We start from the raw sequence: 24979 nt of genomic DNA on the forward strand, positions 1-24979 counted from the left end.
AAATTTCCATCCATTTACCTGAGGCCATTCCCCTCCAGAGTGAGCTCTGCGTTTGATCTCCTCCACAGTCTTCTTTCTGGAGTCCTGGTCTGACCGTGACACAAACACTGGCCTGATGTACTTAATCAAAGCTAGAAGCAAGAAAGCAGACACAGAGTAGAGAAAATGTCAATGAATACAATTTTGTTTTATTTTGATTTCTTTTGACATCCAAGCAACTAAAGCGTCTCTGCATCGTCTGTATCTACTCTATTTAGTGGTTTATTAGTGGAGGGAGAGGGGCGAACTGACTACTGGTTCTAACTGGAATTTGCAAGAACTCAGTTGGAACTTTTCACTTCACCTGGTAATACAGGGTATGTCTGTATTGTCTCAAACAGTAGATCTTGTTGCATGATCATGACTTTAAAACCATCTGATTCAGTAGCACAAACACTTCACTGTACCGGCTAAGAAAAGCCAGAAAGGAAAGAGAGCCTCGCTCCTCTTTACATCAACCACCACTCTAATGGTGTCCTTAAACAAAGCACTTCAATCCAAATTCCTCGGCAACAGAGCTGCACAGTGGTGAAGAGTGAAAGAATGTGGTTGTACTGAAACATTCCTGTGTTTATGTGGCATTCATTCATCTGTAAAGCACAGTTGCATGCAATGCCTGTTTACTAGAAACTGTAGATTCCAGAAACCACTGTTGATGAGGGCAAAACATTAGCCACAAAGGTTTACTTATCAGTTTTCTTATAACAATCTATTTAATACTATTGAATAGTGGAAAAGCAAAAGGTGACATTCCAAGCAACATTTCATTATGAACATTGTATAGGATAGCGTCAAACTAAAGCATATATCATGAAATATTGGGTTTATAGGGCTTGCTAACAATCATTTAATTCTGGAAATAAAGTCTGTCTAAAACTTTTATATAGCTGCTGTATCTTCTGCACTTAACACAGGATCATGTGTTCCTCAATACTTGTTGCATAAGTCAGATGAGTCTTACATGTGGATCACAAATGCAAAAGAAGGTTCCTAGCCTGATTACAGGCTAGGAACAAGGTAGTTTCAGCTACAATGTTGACAATCCGGTCAGGGTCTCGGGGGCAGACTGGGTGATTTAAGATATCCAAGTGACACAGCAAAACATAAATAGCAGCAAAGGAGCAGTGTTTCCCACACATAGACAAATTTGTGGCGGTGGACCGCACTATCAACACCTGCCACCGCACATTAACGCTATTTAAAAACACACAGCTTATTTGTTCAGCTGCCATTTCCTTTCCCTGCTCTCCTCCGTCTCATTGTCACTTGCAACACACACACACACACACACACACACACACACACACACACACACACACACACACACACACACACACACACACACACACACACACACACACACACACACACACACACACACACACACACACACACACACACACACACACACACACACACACACACACGGCTGGTGAAATTCACAAGTTCACGAAAGGTTGGTATCTCGCGAACACCTTTACACAATCACACATTAAAAAGTGCTATGAAAAATATTTTATATTCTGAATACAATGTTGTCAGCGTGTTAATGTTGGAGTCCCCACCCGACTCTGAAACAGAGCTGAACAGTCCGACTAGTGTAATTGGTTAGGTTATCAATTGGTTTACAATATTTTCAGGCTTCAACTAGTGCTGCTCAATCATAAAGACAGAGTCAGGGAGGGAAATAGATAGATTTGTTAGGCATTGAAGAAAGAGTAGGAGAGAACAGCATCCAACAGCATGTCCTCCTCAGTTTTTGATACTTGATTGTATGAAAATAAGTATCTCACTTCCTTCAAGCTTGGGGCCTCTACCAGAGGCCTGGGAGCCAGAGGGTTCTGCGCAGTATCTTAACTTTTCCTAGGACTGCGCTCTTCTGGACAGGGATCTCAGATGTTCCACTGTCCCCGTGTGGGGGTTACAGCCGAGAGTGCTCTGATTACCACGGTTGCCTTCACTTTCCACATCTTCTCTAGCCATAGGGTTCTCTGCATCAGCCGTATGCTTGGCCAGCAAGGAGTGCTTGAGACTTGCCGTACTCCAGTGGTAACTCAATCAACATCGACAATACATGCAAATAACGTTAGTCTTGTCAAGAGAACCACGTGCAAGGGTTTTGAAACTTAATTTGCCATTCAAAAGACCTTTTTCTTTATCCATTTCTGCTCAAGGAGGTTTGTTTCTGCTAGCCATCCACAACGTCAATCATGCTTCAAAAAATAAGTAGCATTAAAAGGAATTTGCGTTAACTAGTTATTATTGGGTTCATTTCATTTCTCTTATTATGGTCATTTTCAGGTTCATAATTGTATTTAGAGGTTGTACCAGAATAGGTTTATGTGGTCGAAAAACCCCATATTTTTGTTGTACTGCACATTGCTGTAGCTCCTATTTTCACCCTGTGAGTTGAGCTCTCCGTTTTAGCTACAGAGTGAGGCAAACATCACTTCTGTTCCATCTTTGTTGGGAGTCACACATGCGCAGTACTTATGTAAGGACTACCACCCAGTCAGAAGCAGAGTATGAGGGCGTGCCACACAGCAGCTAGCATTAGAACGTGTGTTACAAAGTGACGCACGTTTGTCACGGAAGTAAAGCTGGACTACAATAGTGTCTACAAAACTGTAACCACACTTGAAACCATTTTATCAGCATCGCCGTGACTCACTGTGACTTCAACAAAACAGCCCACATAGTTTGCTCCGTCTGCAGCTCTGCATGTGTGTGAGTGTGTGCGTTTGTGTCAGAGCTCTGCTCTCTGTCAATTTTCAGAGAGGACCGATAAACTTGCGCTTACGTGCTCTCAGGTACCGAAATTTCAATGTTTAACGTGTATAAAAAAGGGGGGCAAATTTACTGGTCGCACATGTGCGACTGGATGTAAAATTTAGTCGCACACTCAAATTTTGGTCGCAGTCTGTAGCCCTGAGCCCTTTTTTGTGCTATTATTTGGGCTGTTATGTTACATGCACAAAAAAAAAAAAAAATATATAACATAATAAAGGAAAATGAAAAAGCCAAAAAGCATAATATGAGCACTTGAAGATTATTTTTGGGGGGCATTTTAGGTATTTGTATAGGACAGCTGAAGACATGAAAGGGGAGAGAGAGGGGTAATGACATGCAGCAAAGGGCTGCAGGCCGGAGTTGAACCAGCGGCCGCTGCATTGAAGAGTAAACCCCTATTTATTATTTATTTATTAGCTCTACCAGGTGAGCTACCCAGGAACCCATTATCGCGTTAATTTTAACAGCCCTAGTTTTTACACATTTATATTATCACAATTGATACTGACACATTACCAAAAAAATATCATTAATATTGCAATTTTAATGTAAGTTACCACCCAGTCAAACTTTATGTGCCTCACAAAGTCAAATTAGGCTATTTTAAAACAAAATACTATTTTGCAACAACCTGAGTGCTGAATGTTTGAAATAAACTGACAGACAACAGTTCACTCACCACTACAACTTTCATTTGTCTAAAGAGCAATATGACAGCATGATAGAGTGACACCATGACTGTCCATTTCACTTGATTGGGTTAGATCAAGAAAACCTTGAGAGAGCGAGGCCATGAGAAGCAGAAATTGATTCCAACTGTGAGCTGTCTGCCGACAGGAAGGGATTAGGGCTCTAGCTGTTACCCTGAGAGACACACGTCACTCTGGCTGATCAGGTCTTAATGCTTATTCTGGAATCCACTTGCTTGGCCAGACATTTGTGCCTGGTTCCTACTGTAAGGCCAGCTTGACTAGTCAAACTGAAGTTGTACAGATAACCTTTTAACCAAACATAACACTATAAATTGATCCTGAAAATGGAAGATGTATACATTGTTTATGCTACTTAGGTTCTTTTAAAACATCACGTTGACAACAATGACAATTTGCCTATGTGTCTGAATTAGAGCGGTCAATCTTCCTCTATAATGCCATTTGAATTTATTTCGTTATTTTTTTTAAATTAACGTTAAAACATTTCACAACCTTCTTTTGATTCCCAGCCACAGCCTTACACTCCCTCTCTACCGTAGTGTAAGCGCCGTGACCTAAGATCGCACAATGCCTTGTGTCGCTCACTCCTGATAAATTTATTGTTCAGATGTGAAAAAAGCATTTCGTTTTCACATGTGGGTAGGCCAAGGCGAGATTTGAAAAATACATTAGAATAGTAAATTTCAGCATTCGATTAGTGTCGATTTTTTACTATTCAAATTCTATTCGACATCCGGAATTCATTCCAACAGCTGTCCTGCAATACAAGCAAGTAGAGGTGGCGATAATAAAACGTGAGGATATTTCTCAAGGTGAAAAGTTGCTTTGCGATATCAGTACACAGTGCAGAGAAGAAGCCAGCATAACAGGAGTCTGGCTTTGACCCCGAAATTAGCATAGAAGATCCCCCACAACTTTTGCAGAGCGGTAGCAGAGTTGCATCACACAAACCAAACACACACACACACACACACACACACACACACACACACACACACACACACACAACTTCTACTTTCTTGTTTACTGCTGCAAAAGAGGAGAAAAGAGCATTGGTCGCTACAAAGAGTTTGATGGTTATTCAACTGCCTGTTTCAATTGTCTTTTCAATTGCAGGAGACATAATTAGTGCCCAAAGGTCTCAACTACTGCCTGAAAGCGTGGACATGCTCATATTCCTGAAAAAGAACATGCCTGCATCTTAGGCTGAGCAGTGTATCATGCTTGAAAGAAACAATTGGTCAGTCTCTGTTTGCACTTTGAGAGAGTTCTACTTTGATTATGGTTTGCACTTAAAAATAAGACAAAAAAAAAAAAAAAAAAAAAAAGATTTTACTTTGTTATTATGTTATTTCTAAATGGTGTTAAATCTTTTTTTTTTTAAAATACAATTTCACTTTCTACCCGGCAGAGGCTGAGTGACCAAGGGATCCTTCAAAAAGGTGTAGCTACTTTACTGTTGATTATTAGCGGATATTTAATCCGGCGAGTCGCGGAGCTGAGGTTTTACAATAACTTACGGACAAACGAGCAGCGGAGTAGTAACGCTTCAGGCAGAGAGCCAGCTTGTTTGAGTTTTAACTTTTCCAAGTAAATTTCTCTTCCACTTGCCCTACAAAAATCCACTTGTCCCGGACAAGCCTTAATGTTGAGTCCTGTAAAAGCAGTTTTTCAAGTTCAGAGCGAGCTCGGGAAACATGAAGCAAAAGCCAGTCAGCAGAGAGAGTCTGATAATGTCCCTCTGAGGGACAGAGAAGTTCTGTAAGGTAAGATGGCAGTTGTCCAACAAGAGCCTTATAGATAAAAAGATACCAGTGAGTATCCCATCTCTCTTGGAGAGAGGACCACCCAACACTTTCAATACAATGATGTGTACCATATACATTACCAGTTATGAATCTCACAGCAGAGTGATAGTCCAGAGATTTAAGAGTTGAATAGGATGTGTGTCTATAAATCAGATCACCATTTTCATGAATGGGGCCATTCATGAAGGGCATAATGAAACATTTTTCCCCCATAAAATAATTCATAGGTATTATTGGCAATTATGTCTGACAGGCTACAACACTGCTGCAACATTTAATCTTTAGATCCCTATCATTCAGTATTGTAAGGACGATGTGAGTAACTATAGAGGTATTTTCCTTCTGCAGTTTGATTGTGATCTCTTAAAACTGGCGAAGAACATTTCATTTCTGCTTCCTCATGTCATGGATTGTTTGTGAGTTTAACAATGTCATTTGTACAGAATTAACTTGCAGAGTCAGAGTTGACAAATACCTTCTGCTTCACCACAACATCACATGCATTTATTTTGTGTGTTTGCACATTTCCAGGTATACCACTACTGTGAACATTAGCCAAGCTTCAAGTCTTGTAAATCATTTCTGCAAAGTAGATTGCAAAATCCCCTCGGTTTACTGATACAGGAGGAAATTCACAGAAACAGTTGTGACCTGCCCTTTACAAAGATGCACATACTGTACATACTTAACTGGAACCCATATGTGGCTGGACCAGTTTAGATAATATCAGTGCCTATGCATAGAGGTTATGTATTTTGTTCAAATATATTTTGTAATGCTGTCATGAAGAATCAGGTCACTTTTTTCAGATTGTTCTCTCGCTCACAATTTGGTCATAGTCATAGAGGTAACAATGACAGTAAAATACATGTTTGGTACTTACTACCCCAGAGAGGTATATCCTTGCTCTCGGCCTTCATGACAATTGAGGCCATTGTCATCGTGACTGGGATGGCATCAAAGTAAGATGAGTGGGGTGCCAGGGTGAGGATGGGTGCTTCTGCAGGCAATGCCCTTCGCCCTTTCACAGTCATCCAATGGAAACCGCCCGCAAACCACATGACCCGCATGATGATCTTCAGAATGATGTCCACCAGTCTGAAAACAACAGCATGCATGTGTAAGGGACACATTTCATTTAAACTTCAAATGGGAATAACATTGCCAACACTGGTATGTTATGTGTATGATAGATGCATATGTTCAAGCCAATGACATGACTTAGTTGAAATAGAAGATTGGGTAGTTATAGGAGTTAATTTATAGTATAACATAATCAGTGAGCAGTGACAGAGTGAAAACAACACCAACAGCAAGAAATAACACCGTTAATCCTCCGCGAGGCATTCTTCCCCTGTAGAATTAGTATAGGCTAGTTACCCCATCGACTCTTTTCTGTCTCTCTCGTTCCGCGTTCTTCGTGGCCGAGTCACAAGCTAAACTGTCATCACTCTAGACCAATCAACGTCCTGGCAAATGCCATTAAATACCGTAGCTGCAACGCTAAAATAGGTCTGATAATTGCCACTTCCATATGAAAAGTTTTAAAAGAATTTAGCAGGATTGACAACCTAACAACGTCTGCACATTTTCAATCAGTGTTAAAGATTGGTTGCATGCTTAAGCCCAACAGGACGTATTATAAATTGACACGCGGAACTATTCCTACTTATATCTGTATATTGTTTGCTAACCACCTGTGTCTTTTTCTTCTCTACTTGACCCAGTTTGAAAAGAAAAAAATATATATATATATTTTTGTTTATATCTATCTATCTATCTATCTATCTATCTCCCCTCAGCAACCCACCCACACATTTAAATTACAAGCATCATTTACAGTATACCCAGTCTCCTAATAAAATATGTCATTCATTAACCTTTCAAATGGCCTTTTAGTCTTTGTGTTCAAGAAGAGAAGACTTGTAGCTGCTGTGGGAGTTTCTTGGACAGACTATTACACAATTAGGCAGTATGGAGTAGGGCTGCACCTTTTGGAGAACAAGTCATATTGCGATTGGCAATACTGTGATTGCAATTACGATGTAATGGTATCATCGGTTTACATGCTTGATTATCAAGGAAATTGCACAAAATAAAAAAAAAATTGATTTCTCAACTTGGACATTTACTGAAAGGCATTTATTATACATTATCTTTTGCCCTTATAAACAATGACATTAAAGATGGGTGTAATATAATATCTAGTGATTAAGTTACAAAATATAATTTGTACCTCTTCTTAAAGTCTGCATCCTCTGAAACCTTCTACACTTCTGATACTCCATACACGACACACAGGCTACTGCCTAAACAGACTGACTGGTCATGTTTTGGGGTTGCGTAATTCATCGTATAAATTCAACACAGAGCCATAAATCAGGCATTAGTGAGAGCGAGAATGGCAGTGTCGCTGAGTTGCGTCAGTGTCCGAGTGGTCAAGCGAGGAGAGCGAACGGCGAGTGGTGTCAGACTTACTGTAGCGGGTGTGTGAGTGAAAAGCGAGAGGAAGAAGAGATAACAAAGACGATGTAAAGTGAGTCAACAGTGAACAATAAAAACACCAAGCTTCTTAAGACTCGGTGGTTGTTAATAGTGTTGGCAAAGTGAAGGGTGTACCAACGTGGAGACTGCAGTGCACACAGAGACAAGAGTTTCACGCACACATTTGTTTACTTAAAAAAGGCCCTGAACACCCACACTGGTGTTTATAGTTAATGTGGCTGATTGGACCTTTTCCAGGACTGTGTGGGTGTGGTTAGACTGAGTGATAGACATCTTCCTGAGTCCACGGTTAGTGTTGTTGCACCTGTTAGGGCTGGAAAAATGACACCTTTGTCATCCTTATTGGTAGAAAGAATTTGTGACCTAATAAGTTCCCATCAAAACTCCGGCTCACCTTCAACCTGAAAAGAGTCTAATCAGCCAGAATAACTGAAAACACCTGTGTGGGTGTTCAGAGGCTTTAAATTGCACAATTTTTGCAGTTATGTAATTGCACAGTGACATCTATGGAGTTATATTAATGCCATTGGTTAATAGCGCATTCTTTCAATTTGAGAGCATTTCTCACTGATATTACATTCAGATTTCTTGCTCTCACAATCAAATAGTCACTGCTTGCGCTCAAAACCTTGCTCTCACACTCGAATAGTCACTGCTCGTGCTTAGATTTGCTCTGCTTGTGCTCAAACTTTCTGCTTGGACTCAGATATGTTGTTGTTTGGACAGATTTCCTGCTCTCAGCTTTGAACCTTCTCCTCGCACTCAGGCTGATTGTGCTCGCTTGCAAATTTTCTGCTCTCGGATCTCTTCTGCGCGCTTGGATTTTTTTGTGTTATAACCCTGCCAAAAGTCAACAACCAATAGAATGCCAGCTGTAGTGTTGACCAATGAAATGATCCTTGCCCCGTTGAGGGTGCGTTCACTTTACGTTAGAACGTCTGTTGAGGGTGGCTGCACTGTAACCGATAACTGTAACCAAGTTTATATATCCCCGCGCCGTTCATTGCTTTATTATAAGTATATGTCAACAATGTGCACAGAATGGTCGACGCACTTTCATCTGCACCCATCAGGAAACGGGAGAAAGCTTTGAAGTGGGAAATATGAAGTTATGTCCACAACTACGAGGGTGAGTAACATAACTTAAGCACCTAGGTACCTAGCTAACATATAGCCTAGCTTGATGTCCATAAACAAATAGATTTTCTTTATTGTATAGCTAGATTGAACGACATGACGGACTGTATGTGTATATGTGATGACCTCACTTTGTATTTTTTCCTCGTTTGGTTAACCATGTTCCTGGGATTTGGCTGATTTCATGTTAGAGCCAGTAGTAGAACCTAAACTGTAATATAACTGAAAGAACACCAGAAACTGGATTGTTTGTTCAGCTTTTGCATCACTGTTGTGTTGTTCATCAGAATTTAGTCTTCATTCCTTCATATAGCATTAGTCTGAAAATGATGAATTCATATCAGCCTGTTTAAAAAGTTGTAACATTAAGTACAATTTCACCACTATAATAAAAACAAATCTAGAAATGATATGCTTTCTTATTTGCACCTTAAATAGCAATTATTTGTTTAATTAATACAAAGCAAACTGAACTGAAAAAACAAGTATTTTGTTTCACGTTCTTTTCATCCAGGTGGGGCTAAGGGGCTCGACCCCTGTTGATCTGTGTGTGTCATATCACCAACCCATGATAGCTAGAATTCACCCTGCTGCTCCAGATCTACCTACTGTATGGCTGACTACAGACTACAACCATCTGGTCCAGATCTACCTACTGTATGGCTGACTACAGACTACAACCATCTGCTCCAGATCTACCTACTGTATGGCTGACTACAGACTACAACCATCTGCTCCAGATCTACCTACTGTACGGCTGACTACAGACTACAACCATCTGCTCCAGATCTACCTACTGTATGGCTGACTACAGACTACAACCATCTGGTCCAGATCTACCTACTGTATGGCTGACTACAGACTACAACCATCTGCTCCAGATCTACCTACTGTATGGCTGACTACAGACTACAACCATCTGGTCTAGATCTACCTACTGTATGGCTGACTACAGACTACAACCATCTGCAGGTTTTGTTTGGTTCATATGGGACTTGGTTGTTCTCCATACTGCATCACACACTATATTATATTAGTATATTTTTTGTTTTGTTATATTAGTACAAACAGTAAGTATCATTACTTAACCACATTATATATTATTCTGGTGTACAGTGTTGACTTGACTCCATGCTATTGATTATACATCACTTTAGCTTACCACTACCTCATAACTTAACCTTAATTACTCTTGTATAGTTCATTTATCTTCTACTAGTTGTATATACCTCCTATTTAATTGAATTATTTTTAATTTGTGTTGCAATACCTGAATCATCCCTCTTGTGAACACTAGGCTTATCTTATCTTTATTCATAACCCTGCTCACAAACTCACCTTAACCTGGGTCATCTGTTTGCCAATATCAATGTTCCTGCTACAGTAAATCCTATAGGCAAATTGTTCTGCTTTCACCGTAGTATGAACAATACACTTTTAAGGTTTTGTGTCAAATATTGTGCAATTTGTTATGAATTACTCATTATTTTGACAAGGCAAATTAAAGCTATTTACCAAGTGTCAGCTCTGGTCAATTTAATTGTACGGTTTCTTTTTATAAATGTTATGGAAAATGAAAAAACAATTTGCCTTGATCAGGGTTTTAATAATCTGTATCTTATTGCTCTGAAAAACTACAATGATTTAAGAAATATCAGTGATACTTATCAACATTTATTGAATTGATTGAATATATTGGCTGACATTACAGGCACCTATTCATGTCAAAACAATAGTTTGTTCTCTCTTTTATCACTTTGATTATGCAGGTGATGGTGCAGAAAGAGGGGTGAAGTCTTTGTAGATCTCTGGCACTTTGAGGACCGAAAGATCCAGCAACTCTCCACTGTAGTCTTTGTATAGTATGCTCCTATTAAAGACAAATTCATAGACACATAAGATATTAGGTGTACATAGCTTTCTTTAAGATCATTACTATAATATATATATATATATATATATATATATATATATATATATATATATATATATATATATATATATATATATATACACACACACACACACACACACACACACACACCTATATCTATATATACACATCTATATATAGATATTAGGGCTGTCAAAATTAACGCGTTCATTTTTGCGTTAATTTTTTAATATTTAACTTGTTAAAAAGGATTTACGAAATTAACGCAGCTGTGTTTGTTTACTTCATGTGGCGGCTGAGAAACGTAATACATCTCCATAACAGCAGGCGGCGCTACTCTGTATTGTTGCCCAAGTAATGAAAACCGGCAGCTGATTGGACGAACGCGTCACATGGGTTTGTTTTCTCTGGATATTGAGAGCCAGACTGTCATGGCGGCCGTTCAGAATACGATCTCATATTGTACTAAAATAGTTCTGGAAACATGTTTCTGAAAACATTTTAAGCGAGAAATAGGCCGTGATGCAGTTGCTGAATCTGTCTTCATTTCAGCTCAACAAAGGTCAGTTTAGAAGATTTTCGTCAGATTTTGAGACTCTAGTCACCTCATTGCGCTCGTCATTTCCGGGTGAGTCCCGACTGCCCTGCCGGCGACTGAACTCTCGGCTCGTTGGAGATGAACTGAACTCTCGGCTCGTTGGATATGAACTGCTCCTCGCCTGTAAAGTAGACGAGAGCAGGCGACAGCAGCCGGGGACGGTGACAAAAATCTGCTCTCAAGTCAGACAGTTTCTAGCCGTTTCAGCAGCCTTCAGCAGGACTAAGCCAAATTGTTGCTGCTGTTGTTCTGAAAGATATTAAACATTCTGAACTTAGCAGAACCTTTCCTTGTTTGTTTTTTTCTTCATATTTGCAAAGTTAAGTGATTTAGCATTTAAATATTATTACAAGCTTCAGTCTCAATTTAAAAAAGCGATTAATCGCGATTAATTACAGCAAATTGTGCAATTAATTAGTTAATTTTTTTTAATCGATTGACAGCCCACATACATACATACATACATACATACATACCTACCTTTGTCTGATTTGGTTTTGTGGATATCAGTAATTTTCTCTCCCAGGCCTGGTTGTGCACCTTGTGAATTTAAGCAAGAAACCATAAATGATAAGTGTATGCAACATGATTTTACTATTATATTACAACAGGGGTACTTCAGTCACACCTAGAAGAAGAAAAAACAAAACACTTGTTCTTTTCTGCTCAGTTTGCTTTGTATTAATTAAAAAAATAACATTTAAGTTGCAAATAAAGCATATCATTTCTAGATCTGTTTTATTATAGTGGTGAAATTGTACTTAACAGACTGGGTCCGTGTACTTTTTCGTTCATTTGATTTTCATTTCATAAACAGGTATTATAAAACAAAAAACAAATGGTTATTTGATTTTCGTTTTAAAATACGAAATTTGAAATTGAAATACAAGCCGTTTTTTCCTTTTCATGGTCAAAAGGGGATGGGAGAAATTTAAAATATGCTGTGATTTTCATTTTCTATTTCATATAACAAAAAAAAAAAAAAAAAACACTCGAAAATAGAGATGAAAAAAGGCCTGTTTTTTCATAGTCAGAGACCGGATGTTGTCATTTCCAAGGCAACAGCGCCAGCCTAGCCTACCAGTGTTGCTTTCAGCCCAGGCTAAAATTACTTTGGAAACCTGTACTCTTGATAATGCTTGGGGGGAATTTTATTTCATAATGTCACATGTATTTATTACCCTCTCTCCCTGCCTCCCTCTGACTCTCTGTCTCTTCCCGTCGCAGACAACTTCGCCCAAAGACAGTCGAACCAGCTGACTGAGGAAACAGAATTTCAGTTCACGGCTTTAACGGTATCGTTACGCCACCGTTAACAATCCCAGCAAACTTTCTGTTGCTGCCGTTAAACTTGCTGATCTGGCAGAGAGTCACCGGCGGTTCAGGATCAGATCATGGGGATCAGACCTCCGGTGCTGGGTCTAATATTCTAATATTAGCTGCTGCTGCAGCTAGCTAGCAGCTAGCCACCAGCCCTGTGACCTCGGTCCCTGCGGTTCGCTGGCGTTACCCGCTCTAGCTGAGCTGGGAATCTTCCGCGCTTGTGATTTATTCATATTTTCTTTTCTTTGCAGTGATAGGCTATGATGCACTAATGCCAGGCAGGCTTGCTGCTGCTTTTAGTCAGAGTCTGTGAGATAACAAAACTTAATAAAATATAACGTGCATATAAATAGACAGAATAAATAAAAGTCCCTGAAAATAAATAAGTAAAACGTATTTATTTAGGCTATTGAACTATAATCACTAGCTAATGCCTATATATGTATTGCCTCATTTATGTATTTCATGTTCTATTTCATAGCCATATTTATTATGTAAAGGGTGGCAAAAAACGGATTATCAGTCGCTTAGGAAGTTATAGTTTCCCTCAACTGCAGCTGGGACATTCTAACGCTTAACGTGAAAAAGCTTAACGTGGTTTAATGTAACTAAACAGTCAGTTATTAGTCACATAACGTCCATAATAATTGGACTTTGGTTTAGATTTTTTGACAGTTTTCAGTGGTTATGAGGAGCAATATGAGAGAGAAATTTGGTAAACATTGATCATTGCTTAGGTACATTAAACCACATTAAGCTTTTTCACGTTAAGAGTTAGAATGTCCCGGCTGCAGTTGTTTTTTTAATAACAGTTTATGAAATGAAAATCGAATGAACGAAAAAGTACACAGACCAGACTGATATGAATTCATCATTTTCAGACTAATGCTATATGAAGGAATGAAGACTAAATTCTGATGAACACAACAGTGATGCAAAAGCTGACACAAACAATCCAGTTTCTGGTGTTCTTTCAGTTATATTACAGTTTAGGTTCTACTACTGGCTCTAACATGAAATCAGCCAAATCCCAGGAACATGGTTAACCAAACGAGGAAAAAATACAAAGTGAGGTCATCACATATACACATACAGTCAGTCATGTCGTTCAATCTAGCTATACAATAAAGAAAATCTATTTGTTTATGGACATCAAGCTAGGCTATATGCTAGCGCCATATGTTAGCTAGCTAGCTAGGTGCTTAAGTTATGTTACTCACCCTCGTAGTTGTGGACATAACTTCATATGTCCCACTTCAAAGCTTTCTCCCGTTTCCTGATGGGTGCAGGTGAAAGTGCATCGACCATTCTGTGCACATTGTTGACATATACTTATAATAAAGCAATGAACGGCACGGGGATATATAAACTTGGTTACAGTTATCGGTTACAGTGCAGCCGCCCTCAACAGACGTTCTAACGTAAAGTGAACGCACCCTCAACGGGGCAGGGATCATTTCATTGGTCAACACTACAGCTGGCATTCTATTGGTTGTTGACTTTTGGCAGGGTTATAACACAAAAAAATCCAAGCACGCAGGAGAGATCCGAGAGCAGAAAATTTGCAAGCGAGCAGAATCAGCCTGAGTGCGAGGAGAAGGTTCAAAGCTGAGAGCAGGAAATCTGTCCAAACAACAACATATCTGAGTCCAAGCAGAAAGTTTGAGCACAAGCAGAGCAAATCTAAGCACGAGCAGTGACTATTTGAGTGTGAGAGCAAGGTTTTGAGCGCGAGCAGTGACTATTTGAGTGTGAGAGCAAGAAATCTGAACGTAATATCAGTGAGAAATGCTCTCAAATTGAAATAATGCGCTCTTGACTAATGGCAGTAATATAACTCCATAGACATCGCGATTACATTAATTGACTGAGACTGAGACAGAGGGGTGAACTAGGGATGTTAACCAATGACCGTTTGACGGGTGGTTGACCGTTTCAACGTTGACCGGTCAAAATTATTGTTAGTCGGTTAAAAAAAAAAAAAAAAGTGATCTTTAATTTAAGCAATTATAGATATTGGAATAAACGCTACTACAGTTAGCCATGTCATGCCAATATTTTTTTTTCTGTGAAGTGAAATAATCCCTCACGCAAAATTTTTCATAAGGAACAAAAAAAAAAAAATTGTTTGGTTCCCGTTTGTTTGTTGTCTGTTGAGTTCATGGGTCGATAGGGAATTTATTTAATTTTTTTCCCAGTGGCAGCAAGGGATAAGTAGGATTTTTTTTTGCCTTTACAGTAGCATGGATACTCAATATTTTCATAACATAGCCTACCTGTTACTACATGTACAGTTGTCGCTTAATAAATTGAAAACATGTACTGTAATTCACGTGCATATTAAGTAGCCACGTGTATTTGTTTTGGTCTTATAATACAGCCACAGGTTTACCGCTCCAGCGGAGAGGATGGTTCGTTTAGACAGCAGCTACGTTTACAAGAGTTTGTCCAAAAAAAATCAAGATTCGTTGCAAACTAAGAAACAGACTACAAACTGACATCTTTCATTTTAGCTTGTTTGTAAAGTCGCTATTTGCAGAGTAGAGCTTTGTTTGCACAGCGCGGTGAACAAGAGTGGACAGCGCATGAAGAGCAGACTGAAATATCGGTTTCTACATGTTTAAATTGATAAATATTGACTCTTTAATCATGGAGGGTTTATTGTAGGCTTCTTACAGTCAACGAGTGTACCGTTAGTTCATCTGCGCCAGCGGAAGTAAATAAATAATGTATAAGCTTTAGCTATCGTTTCCAGCCAGTTACATGTGCTGCGTGAAGTAACGCAGACACCTCGGCTCTGCTGTGTGTGTGTGTGTGTGTGTGTGTGTGTGTGTGTGTGTGTGTGTGTGTGTGTGTGTGTGTGTGTGTGTATCGCTGTTCAGAATCCCGTCTATCTTCCATAATGCAACGCTTGTATCCAAATGAATTGTGTTGTGAAGTTGTCATGAGCCCCAGCCCAGCCCAGCCCAGCAAACATTGGTCCGACGGCAACGTTGTGTCCCTGGCCAAAAATAGTTGCGGTAGGACGGCAAGATGTTACACAGAACATGTCCTAAAAATGCATTCAGATACATTTGTACATGTCAACAGTTCTGTGGGGTTGCATGTATAATTGTTATTTTTACTTTTAGCTACGTGTATACCATGTTGTGAATCAGTTGTAAGTGGACGTCCACTAAGTGACGTCCTTTACACGTGCATTTATAGTCCATCATGCCCCTCTATGAAATCAATTGTGATAAAGCTGCGCTAAACCCTTGCATGGTTAATACTGCAATAATTAATTTAATTCGCCAAGTTTTTAAAAGGTTGTGAAGACGTCCACTGACGTCCTTTACACGTCTAGTCAAGCAAAACAGAAAAAGAAACACGATTTGTATACAAAGTACATTTACTTTATGTTGTTTAAATAAATTATAATTACACAGGGCCCAGTGTGGTTAAGTGATTGCAAAGCCACTGCATTTTAGTCATTATTTCAAGTTTTGTTTGTAGTGAACATCAACAGCTGCACTAAAAGTCTCTTGGGTTCATATGGGACTTGGTTGTTCTCCATACTGCATCACACACTATATTAGTATATTTTTTGTTTTGTTATATTAGTACAAACAGTAAGTATCATTACTTAACCACATTATATATTATTCTGGTGTACACTGTTGACTTGACTCCATGCTATTGATTATACATCACTTTAGCTTACCACTACCTCATAACTTAACTTTAATTGCTCTCATTTTGCTCTCGTCATTTTAGTCATTATTTAAACCTGTTGTACCTGATGTATTCTTTGTTTTTAAATGAATGTATGCATACATGTAAAACATAAATATATCCGGTCACCATTTATGTCGGAGTTGGATGTAATCATTAACATATATAACATGTAATTGCCATTGACAGGGAAACTGCTGCCAAGATGTAGTAACAAAAGATCTCGCAATATTACAAAATCCCGCGATAGGATAGATTATCTCGCGAGATGTTAACGCGTTCTCCCCATAGACTCCGGAGCCAGTAACTTCAACGTTGAACAACCACGAGGAGAGGAGGAATTGAGTTGTATCGATAATATTATTAAAACTCTACTGTTGGGTAAGTACATTTTGTATTATTAGATTAACCTGCTTGAGTTTTACTTGTTTGATATGAATGAACCGAAAGAAAGGATGCCCACATTGTCAACTGAAATGTACTGAGTTTGGCTAAAATTAGCTAGCTAGCAAACGTTAGTAGGCTAAAAGTTACTTTGAACTTATACAACGGTATACCATAGTATAAAGTATGTTTAATGTTACAGTCAAAGTTGTGAAAGTGTATGTTTTAACATTGCATGCAATTGCTACGCTGCACTGTACTGTTAATCGTGATTTTTTTTTTTTTACCTTATTTGGTTATTTTTTCTAAGGTGAAGTAATCCTATATTTTTTTTCATAGAATGGGTTAAGATAGATAGATAGATAGATAGATAGATAGATAGATAGATAGATAGATAGATAGATAGATAGATAGATAGATAGATTTTAGCTTTTTCTAACTTTTCATTCATGAAACTGGTGCAAAATCTTGTTTCATTTATTTTTTTTTATTTAGTTATAGGACCATAAAAACATTTAGACAATAATTCAATGTAATTTTTTTCCTACTGTTTGTTTTGTTTATTATTGTAATATTCTCTTCCCTCAGATGCTGTGAAGAGGTGGAGCCCAAATTCAACTGAATCAGAAATTGATGTGGCTATGGCGGAACCCTTGAAATGCTCCGGGAAGAGCTGGGGGTGTGGTTATAACAAATAACTTTTCTGGTGTAAATGATGTTGCAAAAAGATGCTACACAAAGTCAGATATTTGTGACAGTGTTATTGAACTGAACTAAATTAACGGAATTGAGCTAAAACTGAATTTGTTTTGTAATGAACACGTTTTTCCTGTTTCCCGGGTGAATCTGTATTGTATAAAACGTAAAATAAATAAATGTGATTTGGAATTTTGTGGCTCTTTAGTTCATCCCGTTATCTTTATGATCATTTGTAATGAACTACTAAAATGAAAATAAGAACAGTTTATTTTACAGTTTCCTTGTTACATGTAGTTACTGTAATAACTATAAATTATGCATAATTCCATGCAACAAACCTTAACCCTATATTCAGATGCAATTAATTATATTAAGAACTTAAATGTATAAGTAAAGTGTTGTTTGATCTACACGTGATTATAACGTGTTATAGACGTTCAGGTATGACTGGACCGATTGTGGACCTTTTTAGAACCTTTGTCAAGTTTAGATGTGTAAACGTCAAGATCGCCGTTCACGATTTAACACAATGGGTGTATGATTGTTTAATATGCAGGCTTATAGCCTACACTTATGCAGAAACACACCTTATAAAACATCCAGAAGAAGACTAATTCTGGCATCCAGGGATGCGCAGCAAAGACGTGGAATTCACGGCCAGAAAAGACGTGGAATTCACGGCCAAGTGACGTCAAAGACGTCGGTTCAACTTTCATTTTGGAACTATTTTTCAACCATGACGGGACGTCTCGGACGGATGTCTTTTCAACGGTCATTAAACGTCCAAATGTTTGCTGGGAGGGACTTGCTGTAACGTTAGAGCACTCTAAAGGGGGTTTACCTTTCATTTGATCGTGTTTGCTTGCTACGTTGCCATCCTCTTGAACAACATTAAACACAACATATAGTTCATGAGTGGTTTCATCTGCCCTGTCTGACGTGTTGAAGCTCCCCGGCGGCGCTGTAGCTGGCCGCCGTGGCCGGTGAGGGCTGGTTGAAGGCGCCGTCCTCACGCTGCTGCTGCCCTAAAACTGGACACGGCAAAGTTAAGTGCCGCTGCGGCGACATTGGGTCCTCTTCCAGCATTGCTGGAGGAAAACGGGCATCTTGCATCGCAAGAGTGCTGTACAAAAATGTAATTATAGTTCGCCTTAAACTTTTTATTTGTGTATTTATTTAATTAGTATCATTTCTTCCCCAAGCTCATAAAATAAATTTGGGTCGCACATTAATTGAAAGGGTCGGTCGGAAACCGGAACCAAACAATGTAATTTTGTTTGCGCTGTAGGGGATTTAAAAAACGTGAGGTGAGTGGAAGGGCGGTGCCGGGGCAGTGTGTGTGTGTGTGTGTGTGTGTGTGTGTGTGTGTGTGTGTGTGTGTGTGTGTGTGTTGAGAGTTCAGAGTTGAGAAATTGCAGGTTGAAAATGGTCGAAATGGCTGTTATTTCAAATAGCGTAGCATATTTTAAACTAAACGGTTAACCGGTTAATGAGGCTCGGTGACCGGTCAAGAAAATTTTTTGTTTTCGCCATCCCTAGGGTGAACAACTGAACTAGCAAAGCTCAAGAATTTCTCAGCATAAAATAAGATAGGCAACATATTGGGATTTTTGTTTTTTAACCTAAAACTTTAACGGTGACATCAGACATTTCAGCTCCTTTATCATAGTTGCATTGTACAATGACAGGTGTAAAGGTCTACGAGAAAAATTTTATATATAGATTAAGTATAGGGTTACTGTTTGAAGTAACTTTCATGAAGTAGCATTTTCGAGTTATGTGATGTTTGATTCATAATGAAAAGAGCATTGTATGGCCAGCTTCCCAACGCATTCTACTGTTGCTGATGCACATTCCTTTTAAGAATTATAGACTTTCCTACAATACAAAATTCCCCATCAAACAGACAGACACACAAATGCATAAGAAAGCACCCACCTCCTCCAGAGGCACTGGGGTTCAACGGTGGTCTCCGAGCGCCCTACTGAGGCCAGGAAGGCAAAAGGCCAAGCCAGCAGCATCATGAATGCAGCTATGAGTAGACGGATGGGGAACAGTGTGACTGTCATGAATGCAATCTGGAAGAGATTGAGGAAGAGAGAAAGAAGGAAAAGGGTTAAAGAAACAGATCCAACAATACACGTCATCTCGGTACCGCAACAGTCTCACTTTGACTTTACCTAGTCTTAACTATGAAGCCCCAAATCACCAAATTTACCAAAAGTTGACTCTAAAAATAGATATGTCAAAAAATGTCTTGGTGCAGAGAAATAGGGGTCAACATTTAACGACCGCAAAACTATATTAAAATATCCATTTACAAACTCTTCCACAACTCGTGCAGTATAATCTAAGTCTTGTTTATCCAGCCGAAAGCTCAGTACTTTCCAAACACATGCTTTGAGACTAAAACCTTACTATTTACATCACTTCCGCATGAACAGTCTCTCGATTGCGCACTACTGGTCTAGACTTGCACGGACGAGTATTGCGCCTGCACAAGCTTCTTTAGAACAGTAGCGGATGAGTAGCAGAAGTGTTTTTTTTTGTAAGGTTTTGGCGAAAACGTGTTTGGGAAGTACTGAGCACACGGTTGAATAAACGACATGGATTGTACTGCACAACTTGAATAAAGGTTTTACAAGTTCTTAAAGCTTGTTGTTTTGCTCATACGCAATGTGTAGACCCCTATTTCTTGAATGCACCAGGGTGTTTCCCACACATAAACTAATATTATTATACTTACTGTGAAGGATGGAAGTACAATCTGGTAGTTTTGACAGCATTGATGGGACTTAATACCCCCGAAAAACCAGCAACGGGGCCAGTGTTTACAGCGAGGAGATAGGGGTGTCCGGTTATGGCCAAGGGTAGCACATGGCTAATTGACCGTTGATAGCGTACTTTAGCCGGCTCTTGTAAAGTAAAAGCTAAAGTAAACAGTTAAAACTATATACCGTTAGAAAGGTAAGACGTTACACTTTAGTTTTACACCATTAAATTAACTGAAAACATTAATAGATCATTTATATATTTGTACAGATATTTTAATGAAACATTAGCCAATAAGTGTCCAAACGTGGACACAGGGACGCTATCTCGTGAACACCTTTACACAATCACACACTAAGAAGTGCTATAAAAATATTTTGTAGTCCGAATACAATGTTGTCAGTGTGTTAACGTTGAGTCCCGACCCGACTCTGCTTTAGAAAGTTAACTAGTCGCAAGTGCATTAGGTTTGTCGAGGTCAAAATACTACATATAGCAGCTGTGAATTAAATAAACTCATAAATAATGTTATGTAATTTTTTTACTCTTACACTGAATGTTTGCTGCTTCAATCCAGTTGAGTATTGAAAAGTATTTTCCGCGACGGAAAAAGGCACGTGTTGAGGCTAAGGACCAGCCTGAACAGAGCTGAACAGTCCGACCAGTGTAATTAGTTATGTTATTAATTTGTTTACAACATTTTCAGGCTTCAACCAGTGAAAGACAGGGTCAGGGAGAGACCGAGATAGATTCTTTAGGCATTGAAGTAGGAGGAGGAGGACCACATCACTCAGTTTTTGTTACTTGATTGTTACGATAATAAGTACCCCCCCGCCACAAATTGCTTTTTAAATGTGTGGGAAACACTGCACCAAGACAAGTCTCTGTCTTTGGATTCTCCCTTCATTGTGGAGTCATGCAATAAAAGAGTAGAGAATAGAGTTTTAAATACAAATTTGAAGCAACCTCTCGTTGAGTGACTGATATAGCAATGGTCATTTTGAGGGTTAAGTATTCCTTTAACAAAGCACAATAAAAAAGCCCATCAGAAAACAATGGTGCTTTGTCTTATGAAAAGCAATTAACTATCAGCATCTGGTGTAAAGAAAAAAAAAAAAAAAATCAGTGTAACATAGTTTAATTCCCAACGTATACTGTAATGAAGCAGAGAGGCTTTTTCCCTTATGTGCCCGTCCTACACAGTACAGAGGGCAGCATCAGGCCTGCAGCATGGCCTCTGATCACAGTGGTCACCGGCAGCTCAGCAATACAGAACAGCAGCTACATTGCATGAAGAGCTGGGTGTGATAGCCAACATGTACTAGACAATTTAAATCAGACAGCCCTCTGGTCACAATATGGCCCTTATGTATACATCCTAATTGCGCTTCATAGAGCATATGTTCTTCATTCTTGAGGGCTCTGACAAAACCTTGCATTGTTTGGTTCTAATGGTGAGTGTTTGCTTTACAGCTTTTTATGACTCCCTGATAGCAGTGTTTATCTTCTGTCAATATTTGTCTTGATAGCAACCGCTACTGGTGAGCATAAAGCCTATCTGCATCTTATCCGGGTAGAGTGCTTGTCTGACAGTGGTCAATTTAACTCAATCAATTGAAAACGTGCTTGTTAAATTACTGACAATAAGCAGCAAACACATGTTTGAGACTAGTTGGAAAATAGTTAGTCTTAAAGTAGGCCTGCTCGATAATGAAAAACGTCATAATCACAATTATTTTGGTCAATATTGAAATCATGATCATTTAACACGACTCCTCGTTGACTTTGGGAAATATGTTGCAACTATCAAAGTAAACAAATTAACAGTGAAAACACCTTGAACTGTGAAATTTCCCTTCATACTTTTCCGTTTAGTTTTTATTCAGAACACCAAGACAAAATAAGAATTTACTTGCAAAAAAGGTAATGTGCTAAAATTGTAGTCACGATTAAAAAATGTATTAATTGCACAGCCCTATGTTAAATTAACACTTTTTACACATGTTTGCTCTCCCAAAAACATACTGCTGCTCTGTAAAATATCCATATAATATGATAGTATTACATTATTGACGTTGTGTTGGGTTTTGGTTAAGAGTCATAAAAAGTTCTCAGTGTAAAACCCCTAGTTTTTCTTTTTTTCCCCCCATAGTACTCCAAAATGTTTACTTTCCAAAGATCCTCTTAAGATACATGCATTAATTATATATATATATGTCTACCGAATGTAGGTCTATTTTTATACAAATATAAAACTATACAATTTTGCACAAGAAAGAACAAACCACGGTATTTATTTCCTATAATATAAAAAAGGGCTTGCCGGGAATGCTTGAGGGCAATTGTATACTGCCTTTGTTAAAAGATTTATTCAGAAACAAAGCATGAGAATGCATGAATGTCACTTAGAATTAAAATAAATGCAATGCCCCCCCAAGAGTTAGAATAAATGTAGGCATTGTACTGAAAGGAATCTTTAAATCCATGCAACAAGGCTTGTCACAGTCTAAAAAATAAACGTGAAAACAAAATAAATATTCAACTGGACCACAACTTGGGAAATGTAATGTAGCTGCCAAGTATGGCCTAAATTGTAACAATACTGTAAAAGGTACAAGATTAACTTGAGCTTCTTGGTATCAAAATCACAGGCTAGTCTAAAAGCAAAACTCTACTCTGTGTTGACAGTGTAGCCATTTGTAGGTCTTGCGAACAAAATGCAAGTTAGCAATTGCAGTTGTGAACCAGATGTTACCAGTCTGTTGTTATTATCTCTGCACTGATGAAGAAGACCCTTGTAGGTTGAAACTAGGTTTTGTGTGTGTGTGTGTGTGTGTGTGTGTGTGTTTTAAAATGTCACGATACAATATTGTTGTGATTTTAAACATATTGCAATATTCTGCAATGTATTGCAATTCATTACCTTTTTTCCAACTTCAAAATTGTTCCCAACTTCAAATTATGCCCCCAAAAGGAAACTTTGTCAACATCTGTTTTATCTATAGATAAATGTCCCCGTTTGTTCATCTCACACACAATTTTATTGCTGCAAAATGGGATTGTCAAGCAGACAAACACACAATAATAGATTGATACTTGGCGTCTGTGTATCGATACAGTACTGTCAAGGAAAATATCGCGATACTATGCTGTATCGATTTCTTCCCACAACGTTTTACCGTATGTAACTCAATCCACAATCAAACAGGGACTTGTGTTAAATAAAGCAAAAGAAAATCTAACTGATAAACAGCTTGAACTGTAACCTTTGCATCGGTAGGAGAGACGTGTAGAAACTTCCCGTTTTTAAAATGCAGAAGTTTCACACTTACACGCTTGAACAATGTCCTTGTTGGACTGTGTTTAAAAGGCAGGGTTGGGATTGTTGAAAAGCTAGCCAGACAAGACATTTGAATATGAAAATGAATAATCAATTGTGGAAAGAAAAAAAAAAAAAAAAAAAAAAGAGATAAAAAGCAGCACTACCACAGGTGTCTCTTGCGTGGGCATGAGCAGCTGCCCCCTAAACATTCAGCTCTCTGTCTGTGTAATGTCTTATTGAGCCAAACTGGTCGTCCAGAGAATTCACAGCGAGCGAGTGGGAGTGTTGATGACGTTTCTATCAATTAGCAGGCGCTGCCGGAACTAAACACAATGAGGGTGAAGAACAAGACGCGACAAAGACGGTAACAAAAATGCCAATCTGGAGAGAAGACAGGATTCGGAACCCCAAATTACAAACCGGGTATGTGATCACAGTGTAACTCGCCTCAGGTTCTACCTCCTGCACGCACCAGAGAGACCAGAGGTCTATGGTGTTTCAAATAAGTTGTACATTATATAGGACAATTACATTTAAAAATAATGTTTATGTTGCTATTAATACACCTATACAAGTAGTTAGCCTATGTCTCCCATTGTATTGGTTTGCCCTCTTATGGACATAACGCACACAAATAGATATTCAAATATATTCAAACCTCAAAGTGTTTTTTAGAAGGAATATTTGAACTTAATTTTTAAATTGAGCAAACTGCACATTAAAACTGATGCATATGTAGGACTACTCTTGTGGAGGAACACATCAGTTACCCACTTCTGATGCCAATGCATAGAAATACTTATAGATATTGTGGGAAAAGATATTGACTCGACGACCCTTTTGGCAGGATTAAAACAGATTTAGGCTAGTCTGTGTGGGGTTCCCCAATCAATCACACAAGGAAGGTAGATTAGCCTTGTCTAACCTAAACTGGGAATGAAATCAACTTTAACATTAGCAGCTTGCCCTCTGACACATTACCAACTTTTAGGCTTTAAATCTAGATTAGGAATGGAATGTTTGCAGATACACCTAAGTCGTTAACAGAAACAATGCAATATGTTCTCACAGTAGGTCCATGAGTCAGTGTATTAGCTCATCAAGGTGCAAAACTGCAAAAGCATCTTCATGTGGATTACAAAGTCGGGCTACTGAATTACAGTATAGCCTACTAAGGAGAATGTGCAAGTCTCTACAGTCGCTCCAAGATTTGGTTCAACTGACTAATGTGCCCCGTTTGTCAGACGTGTCCATCTTATTTTATGCCCTTTTTCTGGATAG

The 24979-nt window shown here is 38.7% G+C and overlaps 1 protein-coding gene across 1 annotated transcript in view; it reads right to left on the reverse strand.

The window, feature by feature from the left end:
• Positions 1–24979, reverse strand: part of LOC114557369 (lysophosphatidylcholine acyltransferase 1) — a 48685-nt gene that overhangs the window by 20004 nt on the left and 3702 nt on the right. Inside the window, exons 2-4 of the mRNA XM_028580800.1 lie at positions 19543–19682; positions 6234–6448; positions 19–131 (exon numbers count right to left, since the gene is read on the reverse strand). Coding sequence (XP_028436601.1) covers positions 19–131; positions 6234–6448; positions 19543–19682 — 468 coding nt within the window. The remainder of the gene's footprint in view (positions 1–18; positions 132–6233; positions 6449–19542; positions 19683–24979) is intronic.

Source organism: Perca flavescens, chromosome 6 (assembly GCF_004354835.1).
Source record: "Perca flavescens isolate YP-PL-M2 chromosome 6, PFLA_1.0, whole genome shotgun sequence".
NCBI lineage: Eukaryota > Metazoa > Chordata > Actinopteri > Perciformes > Percidae > Perca > Perca flavescens.